The following is a 9,997-nucleotide window of genomic DNA, read 5'->3' on the forward strand; positions in this document are numbered from 1 at the left end:
CAGGAAGAACACACAAAAAGAACACATGTTTAGAAGCAGACCAAGATTGTCTGGTGACAAGGAGTCCGTAGAGAGAAAAACAGGTGAAAGGAATTTCCAGGTCCCCAGAAAGTCATGTTTATGATAAAGCTGCATTTACTGCGTGGGGGCTACAGAACGAGCTGAAGACAAATCCTTATCATCTTACAAAGATCTTACGAGGAAAACATCATCATCAGTTTGGAGACCATCTGAGGACTGGTGAGAGACTGGATGAAAACATATTCAATGAAACTAGATGAAAAGATCTGTAATAAAACAGGGAGGGTAGTCACTATAAGTGGATAATAATGCATTAAGCTGTATTTTGCAGACGAGCAACCACCACAAGTTGGACATGACACAAACTGCACAATACGGTAACAAAATAAGAAATTACTACAGCTATTTATTCTGTTTATGCGCGGATAATCCATCCTTGATGTTGGTATTGTGGGTCATCTAACTCTCCAAGTCACAAATCCCCCAACCCCCCGTGACCCTTCACAGCGGTTACAGAAGATGAAAAGGCTAGGAAGCTAGGGACAGCTAAAAACCGTCGTGGAGCTAATCTCTCCTGAATCAGTTGGTCTACAATTTATTCATTCACTCAATTTGAGTCTCTCATCACTTCTGTCTCTCAAGGCTTAACAGTCAATTGGAGTGATATCGCTGAGCTCAAACGCTGTACGACACAACAACAAAATCTAGGGTTGCAGACAGTCACCAGCAGCCCCACACGACAAATGGTCGACTGTTGGATTGGAGCATTAACACATTCAGACAAACGCTCACTTGTTGTACATGTGTTACTTTTTACTAGTGTTGTGACATTCTGATGGTACAGATAGTAATAAAACATGAGTGACATTGAAGTTTAGTGGGCGGGTCAAAGGTCACGTGCCGACATAAATTCCTTGAGCGGCAGGTGTTATGTAACTATAAGTGGCATCATTGGTGCTATTAAACTCCAATATTCAGTCAGACGCCTGTGAAGTTTCTCCTGTTTCAGCTGCATCAAAAACAAGACATGCACATCTAGATGCTCAGCACTTCAAACCACTGCAGAAACAAAAATATGTCACAATATCATCTACAGGAGTTTAGGATTGTACAGTTAAAGGTTTCACTCCCGTCCTCCCAGTTCTACTGCAACATCAATTAAATACAGTATAGTTACAGCTAATTGAGCACAGCTGAAGCTGCTGAACCCCCTTCCATTTTGTTACTACTAATAATAATACACTTGGTGCAATTATGGGTTCATTACTGCCAGGACAATTAAAATATTAGTAAATCTTTCCCCCTTTCCTATCTGCTTCATTTGCGGCTTCTAGTATTTGAATGATTGTATTTAATAATGTAATTCATATAATTATGTTCGACCTGCATGGCCCTCCAAGACAGAACACATTCATGCAAACCAGGTTATTGTGCTGAGCAGACCTTAATTACATGTAATTTTATAAACATGTATCTCTTTAAATAATTATAAGGTTGTAGGTAAAATAAACCCTGTTTAAAACCTATTCAATAACACATCTTGCCTCATTGTCCATGATTTTAACACAACATTACAAATTCTAAACTAATAAGCTTTAAACCGCAGCTTTTAATTGGTTTATGCACCAGAATATTTCATATAGACTTTTAATCATCAATGAAAAAAAAAGAAATGCACTTTCCACTTGTACCAAATGATACAGCTCAAGCAGTCACAAATAAGGCATGAGTTTTTCATGATCTGCCAAACTCATTTATCAGCTATGCAGATTCCTTGGCTTCTAGATGCAACATGATTTATGGCCATGGTATTGTTTAATTTGCAAATATTTTTTGATATAGAGACAATATGTACAATGTACAATATTTGGTTGAAGATGGCTAAAAAACTGTAACACAGTTTTAGGTGATACATTTTATTTAAGGCTTTATAAACCTACTACTACCTCACTCATCGTTGGTGCCAATAGCTACATTGCATTGGCCATTTAGATTTCTAAAATGAAATAAATACAGTATAAAAATGTTTTATTTTAAGCATTCATTGAACAACCATGTTTTTGAGATTAGACCATAAATTCATGCATGCCTGCAGGATTTAGTTTTAATTATTTTTTTTTTTTCATTGCAATTACAGCTCCTTTCCAGTTGTGGGTGTTTCAGCTGCCACAGGACTCCTACTTTCAGCTTCCCAGTGTGTGTCAGGTGCATATGGACCATAATATGGACGAAGCAAATTTCTAACACCGGTCACTTGATGATAAATACATTTCTTTTTTAAAAAAATAAAATAAAATCTGCATATGTAATTGACAAAGTAGAAGCATCAGTAAAATAAAAGCAGCACTGCAGTTGCAGTTGTTATCAGACTTTAATCGAGACCCAGCGAGCTCACTGTCTCCTGTTTGCCAGTGTCGGGACGTGTGTGTCCTGTTACAGAATTAATGGAAATAAGCAAAACCAACTAAGTCCAAAGGGCACACAGAAGGCTGTTTTTGTTTATTTGTTCTTTTCATCTGAACATTCACAAACAAATTAAACTGTCAACGAACTAATCAGCATGATTCAGTAGAGGTCAGCTCTGTACGAGGGTTTGTAGATCTTCCTAGCCTCCCAGATAATAGTAGATCGCTTTTTTTGACTGATGAATACAAACTACTGCCACCTGCTGGTATGAAGAGTTTCCTAACATGCTGATGCAGAACAAAAGTGTCAGATGGCTGCTGGTTGTAGTCTTTGTGGTGTGTTCAAGCGCTACTTTTTGATCCTGACCATAGATTGTATAAAATATGGACGATGCATCTCCACTTCTTTCCATTGGTCAAACTGATGCTAGAATTCCAGGGGGTTTGTAGCCAGAGTCTGAGCAGTACACTTCAGGAGTGGAGCCACGTTATCGATGACTCGCCCATTTTCCCTCTAGATTCACTCGTGTTTTCATTTAATTAATACTGAGGTCTGTTTTAACTCCTATGGTTATAAAGAAATGTCGGAATACACACTTTTGTCACGGAGTGATTGTCAATGTCAACTCTTTCTGAAACATCCTGTTTCTATAGCGTCAAACCCCAACTAAAATGTATGAAAATATGGACACATGAACACATCAGCCTTATATTAACTACCTAAAATGACAGAAACCATCTTTGGAATAAAATTATTTGACATTTACTTTAGTGTTTTAGTTTGGCCCACATCCCATCCACTAACATGGAGGGGGTGGAGCTTTTGAACTGTACTGTAGCCTGCCACCAGGGGGAGCTCTACATGCCTTGGATTCACTTTCGAGGAGCTGTCCTGTCCTCCATCTTTTATATATAGTCTTTGTTTGTAGATATTGGCTTGGCGTGTCCAGGCTCTTATTCAATCAGAATTTCAAGTAACAATTTGAGCACTTTAGTCTGCCATTAAACCATTAAAACTGACTGACAATTAAATGTTTTACATCTGAAAAAACTTGTGATTCTAACTTACCTCCAACTCAAAATCATCTGAAAAAACTGTTAACATTTAAAGGATTCAGAGCTTCCTCTCAATTGCTGTGCGCACACACACACACATGCGCACACACACATTCCCCCCTACTGACCTTTGACCACACAAGGGTGAGCCCCCGTTTGTTAGCCAATAAAAAAGAGGCCAGCCAGGCCGCTGCCCACGTCACACACCGGTCTGACATGCTGAACCCTTAACTTGCATCACTCAGCAATGTGGGTCAAAGTTCACAAAGAAACTGCTGTAAGAGGAGAGGAGGTTACCAAACCCAAAGCCACATGCCCTAACACTGAATACTGCAGAATAGTTTTTTCTCTGACTTAAATAAAAGGGCAAAGAAACAAAAAACACTTAATTAGGTAGTTTGTTTAAAAGTTGTACAAACATATGGTAAAACGTGAATCCTACTTGTTCATTTCATTTAAAAGTTTTTATCTTGTATCATTATTGCATCTGTAAATTTATCCTGTCTCTCTGGTGCAGAGAGACAGGCAGTGACAGCAGCAATGCAGACAAAGCTGTCTGTCTGTCTTTGAGATCTAAGCCAGCTATCAGTGGTTCTTTCGGCGACAGCAGGAACCGGTTACGCAAAAAAGACATGACGTCCTGCAGCTGATTAATGATTCACCGGCAGCGTGTAACACGCTGTGTTTTTCAGATCTGCAAGGAACAACTGGTTCATGCAAATACCCCCCCACCACCACCCCCCCACCCAACCCCCCACACCCCCCCACCCCATCTCCACTCACACCCCTCCTACCCATCCTCCCCTCCTTGTCCTGTGGGACATCCCAGGGTATATAAGAATCAAGCCCTCTCCACAGCAGACACAAGAAGGACAAAAAGTCCGAGACTTTCCTGAAAAAAGGCAACAGAGAAACCTTAGCCGATGAGGCCAAGCTAAAGACTCTGCTCCAAACAAACTACTGAAGGTAATGCTCTTTCTTTTTAGTGGGACTTAATGTGAAGGGGAGTTTGCAGCACGGAGATGCTGTTGCATCATCCAGAGTCTGTCTGACCTGGATGTTACATCAGTTGCATGTGGTTTGATGTAGTGTCTCTTCAGGGGAAATGTTCTGAGTTGAGAGAAAAAGCATATTTGTATTTTGCTGTGCTTTTTATATGCAAAACGTAAAATTTTCTTTGTTCCTGTATTTCTTATTTTCCTCCTTATTTTCATTCCTAACTTTTAATTTTCACTTCCTCATTCTCTTTGCCCATCAAATTTCTTCTTTTCCTTTTCCCATCTTACAAACTTTTCTTCTTTTATCTCCCTTTAACTCTTTTTTTCTAAATCCTAGTCTTTTTCTCGTCTCTTCTCCTTTTCCGGTCCTATCGCCTCTCTCTTGCTCCAGACTCGTCCACCATGCCTCCTCAGCTCCAGTCCCAGAACCAGAGCAGTCCCAGGATCCTGCAGGGCGACCTCAGCGCCCTCAGCCCAGCAGTCAGGGAGTTCGTGGAGGCCAACGTCACCTTGTGCCAACCTGACTCCCTGCACATCTGCGACGGCTCCGATGAGGAGAACTGCGCCATCCTGACCCAGCTGGAGGAGCAAGGGATGATCACGAAGCTCACCAAATATGAGAACTGGTAGGTTGGCTGGTGTAGGTTGATATTTAGGTGCAAATAAAAAATTGGGCAGAATTTTATTTTATTGCTTGGGTTGTTTTTGACATTCCTGTCCTTTTTCTCCTTTGTCTCCATTTCCCTGCTTCCTCCTCCTGCAGCTGGTTGGCCAGGACCGACCCGAGAGATGTGGCTCGTGTGGAGAGTAAGACAGTGATTGTTACTAGGGACCAGAAGGAGACGGTGCCCACACCGCTGGGAGGTGGAGTCAGCCAGCTGGGCCGCTGGATGTCCCCAGAAGAGTTCGACAAAGCAATGGCTCAGCGGTTCCCTGGATGCATGAAAGGTAACACAGTAAAACCAGATAGGATCAGAAAACAACTGGATGGTGAAGGAAAAATGTACAGAATATTTTCCTTATTTGGATTATTTGTCTCTTTTTCACCAATAATCAGTCACAGTATACTTATATAGTCACCTATATGTCTTCTTGTCACAGTTGATATGCAGTGTATAATCTACTAGTTGGATATTTAACTTTTAGAAAAAACAAACTTATTTAATTTACCTTTAATTTCGAATATTTGACAATCTTAAGAAATATGGACAAAGAACAATGTTGAAAATTAGAGGTGCACAACAGGTGCAAACTGGATGACACGAGTTTTCTGATGCCTACAAACCTGACTTCTAAACTCAGTAATACGTTTTTCTTAACCTGCTGTAGAGAGCAAGAGTGCAACTTTTAAAGTAACAACAATTTCTCCTGCTCTCCATCCTCAGGTCGCACCATGTACGTGATTCCCTTCAGCATGGGTCCAGTGGGTTCCCCCCTGTCTAAGATCGGAGTGGAGCTGACCGACTCTCCCTACGTGGTAGCCAGCATGAGGGTGATGACTCGTATGGGGAAGGCCGTGCTGTCCGCTCTGGGCACCGGCGAGTTTGTCCGCTGTCTGCACTCTGTCGGCTGCCCACTGCCACTCAAAAGTACGTTAAAAACATCAACTTGTTTTCACTTCATTCAGTCATTGAGCAGGAGTGAGTGACACATCCTTAAATCCTTTGGTTACCCAGAACTACTTTTTGGTGCTAAATTAACAGTAAAAGTGCTATTAGTGCTACTAACTGACAAAAATTGCCAAACTACTCCTGCCACTTCTGCATTTATAGTTTTGGACCCATTGATCCAAATTAACCAGTGCAATGACTACTCTTTCAGAGCCCCTGGTGAATAATTGGCCCTGCAACCCTGAGCAGACGTTGGTCGCCCACATCCCAGACCACAGACAAATTGTCTCATTCGGCAGTGGTTATGGAGGAAACTCCCTGCTTGGAAAGAAGTGCTTTGCCCTGCGGATCGCTTCACGCATCGCCAAGGAGGAGGGCTGGCTGGCAGAGCATATGCTGGTGAGGAAGTAAAGCCAAGATTCATTCCCACATCCCCTTTCAGCCCAACATCAGCTTTTACATTCTTACCAAACCAAATGTTTCTTGTGTTCAGATCCTGGGCGTCACAAACCCTGCTGGGGAGAAGAAGTACATGGCAGCAGCCTTCCCCAGCGCCTGTGGGAAGACAAATCTGGCCATGTTGTGCCCCACGCTGCCCGGCTGGAAGGTTGAGTGTGTAGGAGATGACATTGCCTGGATGAAGTTTGATAACCAAGGTGAGAGGGGAATCATTCTTTCATAATTTGGCCATCAAGGATATTAAAGCTGCTGTAATATATATATATATATATATATATATATATATGTACTGTATATATAAATCCAAACTTATGATTTTCCTTTTTCCATATTGCTAGGCAATCTACGTGCCATAAACCCAGAAAATGGCTTTTTTGGCGTTGCACCCGGCACCTCAGCCAAAACTAACCCCAACGCCATGGCGACCATCGTCAAGAACACCCTCTTCACTAATGTGGCAGAGACCAGCGATGGCGGCGTGTATTGGGAGGGAATGGACCAGTCACTGCCCGAAGGAGTCACCATCACGTCCTGGAAGAACAAGACCTGGAGCTCAGAGGATGGTAAGACGCTTCTTTGAGTTTATTTAACTGCTCACATAAAATTGTGCTGATTAAGATCAATCTGTATTTGAGGTGGAAGCTAAATCTGGGAACTGGAAAGAATCAAGAAATTAGATATCATAAAGTTGTGAATGTGTGTCAGGAAAGTAAAATACTCTTCCTCTCCTTCTTTCTTCTTAGGCGAACCATGTGCTCATCCCAACTCTCGCTTCTGCACTCCAGCTGGACAGTGTCCCATTATTGACCCGCAGTGGGAATCCCCGGAGGGAGTCCCCATCGAGGCCATCATTTTCGGAGGGCGCCGGCCAGAAGGTACGAGGAAACTGGAAACTCTGAATTATAGAACAAGATGGATTATTACTCTACACATCAGCAAATAATCAGAAAACCTAATAACTCTACGTCCTTTTTAGGTGTCCCTCTGGTGTATGAAGCCTTCAGCTGGCAACACGGAGTGTTTGTTGGAGCAGCCATGAGGTCAGAGGCCACCGCTGCAGCCGAACACAAAGGTCAGTATCTGGTGTTTCAGATAACAGTGATTTTGGTTCACTGATCTTTGAAGTGAAGTCAGAAAAGTTTTTTGAGTCTGAATTATCCAGGTTTTCTGGTTACATCAAATTTGATTACTGACCCATTCTCTCTCTGACTGCTTTGTTAATCCAGGCAAGGTGATCATGCATGACCCTTTCGCCATGCGCCCCTTCTTCGGCTACAACTTCGGCCAGTATCTCTCTCACTGGCTGAGCATGGCTGATCGCCCTGGCGCCAAGCTCCCCAAGATCTTCCACGTCAACTGGTTCCGCAAGAGCCCCACTGCCGGCTTCCTTTGGCCCGGTTTCGGCGACAACATCCGCGTCTTGGACTGGATGTTCAGGCGGGTGAACGGTGAGGCCGGTGCCATGCCCTCGGCTGTGGGCTACCTGCCATGTGGCGACTCCCTCAATCTCCAGGGCCTGCAGGGGCAAGTGGACCTGGATGAGCTGTTCGCCCTGGATCAGGAGTTCTGGCAGAGGGAGGTGGAGGACGTGAGGAAGTACTTCACCACACAGGTGAACAACGACCTGCCCAACGAGGTGGCCCGGCAGCTGGAGCTCCTGCAGCAGAGGGTGAAGCAGATGTAATGAGGAAAGAGTTGTTCATGCAATTCTGAAAAGCCACGTTGGTAATTTTTTTGTTCAGCTTGTCAAACAGCTGGTCTGTAATTATGGAGCAGAATGTCGGTGACACTGAAAATACCTGAAGAGCAGAAGTTATTTCTGAAAAGGCACAGTGAAAAATGTAGAACAGAATTTGAGTAACTCTGTCTTACTGACACGTCTTTCTAATTATACTTCCTTTGAGGTGGAGCCTCTCAACCTTAATGAATGAATTCTCCTCATAATTCTTCACCACTATAGTTTTATTTGAAATTCTACATTGATTATTCAGTGGCTAGAAATCTTCGAGATTATTCTTCAGAATCTGTTAAAATTTGTACTTGTAGGAATAGTAGAGTGAATAAACATTCCTCTCATTGCTCATACAGAGCAGAGAGACCAGTTAAGACTACTGAATCCAACAGAAAATATTTCATCTTTACACTGCTGTAGTGCCAAGGTTTTTAAACCGTTGTTCCGGTGAATTGTCCTACTTTACGTCTGAAGTCTATTTAATAATAACTTATTGTGAATGCACATCATAGTGTCACTGCACAAAGAGTCCATGTTAGCTCAGCTCCAGTGTTGTGAGACCTTCCTAACAAGGAGGGAAATGTATGTTTTCTGTGGTTATTGTTTGCCTTTAATTTATTTTTATACTGTGTATCTCTAGGTTCATATTTTTTAATGTAATCCTGAGACAAAAATAAAAGTATTTAAACTCACAGATGATTCTGTTCCATTTTTCAAGGATCTGTTTTTTCTTCAGTATTTCATTAAAGATACATATCATGGTGATAGCACATGATAGATGACACTAAACTTTAAGGGTGCTACCAAGACAAAGGTTTGCCGCTGTTGGGTTGTCAGTGAGCATCTGTGGCCTTAGTTTTTGTGGTGTCAATTCAGTGTGTTTAACTGGCAGAAACATCAGTCGGAGAGAACACTCTGCTGATTGGTTGTTAGCCGTTGGCTGTAGTCTTTGTGGTGCATTCAAGTGCAACATTTTGATTGACCCTGTTCAATTACCAATGTATAAATTCATATATTAATAGCACAAACAGACTACTGGTGTCTTGACCAAGTTAGAGTTTCTGCACATAAAAATGAGACTTACGTAATAAATGTTTGGAAGCATAGTTACAGACGTGTAATGCATTCAGCAGTTCAGATTAGAGACTCATCTCCAGCAGATGAGCTTTCCCTCTTAAGAGTCACAAAGTAAAAAATATGAATCTCATTCATTGAGAAACATGGGAAAGATATGAATCCATTTGACGTCTTTAAGAAGTGACAAAAGTAGATAAAAAAGTAAGCTCCCAGAAAGCTCTTCTCTTCTCATTTTCATGTTTAATCATCTCAACATTCAAAGACACTAATACTTTCGCAACAACATGATCATATACAATAAATAAAGTGCATTCAGGAGAGGGCAGCTATGTACAGTTCTGATGGATTGCTGGTCTTCCTAACTTCCCAGCCTCCCAGTAGCATGTGCCAACATTACCAAAAACAAAAACATCTTTAATCACTTTCTCTTGAGGATGACATAGTTGTTTGTCAGATTGTCTTGTTAGAAAATGTACTTCTTCCAGAGAATGATTTACGTCGGACTATCTGACTGTTCTTGTTTTTCAACAACCTTATCTGAGGAAATGATTACCTCACACACATGCTAGCCATACCTTTACTGCGTGTCTCAGACAGCATGTTTTTCTGCACAGTAAACATGCTTACTTGAAAGATTTC

General features: G+C 41.9%; 1 protein-coding gene across 1 annotated transcript; it reads left to right on the forward strand.

The window, feature by feature from the left end:
* Nucleotides 1–4,882: 4,882 nt before the first annotated feature.
* On the forward strand, nucleotides 4,883–8,239 carry pck1 (phosphoenolpyruvate carboxykinase 1 (soluble); the record flags this gene model as incomplete). The annotated part of the gene is made up of 9 exons (XM_084542154.1): nucleotides 4,883–5,106; nucleotides 5,244–5,428; nucleotides 5,866–6,069; nucleotides 6,302–6,489; nucleotides 6,584–6,746; nucleotides 6,888–7,112; nucleotides 7,293–7,424; nucleotides 7,526–7,621; nucleotides 7,776–8,239. The coding sequence occupies 9 exons, from the start codon at nucleotides 4,883–4,885 to the stop codon at nucleotides 8,231–8,233; spliced, it is 1,875 nt and encodes a 624-aa protein (XP_084398280.1). The 3' UTR covers nucleotides 8,234–8,239.
* Nucleotides 8,240–9,997: the final 1,758 nt, after the last annotated feature.

Source organism: Chelon labrosus (genome assembly GCF_963514085.1).
Source record: "Chelon labrosus genome assembly, chromosome: 4".
Classification (NCBI taxonomy): Eukaryota; Metazoa; Chordata; class Actinopteri; order Mugiliformes; family Mugilidae; genus Chelon; species Chelon labrosus.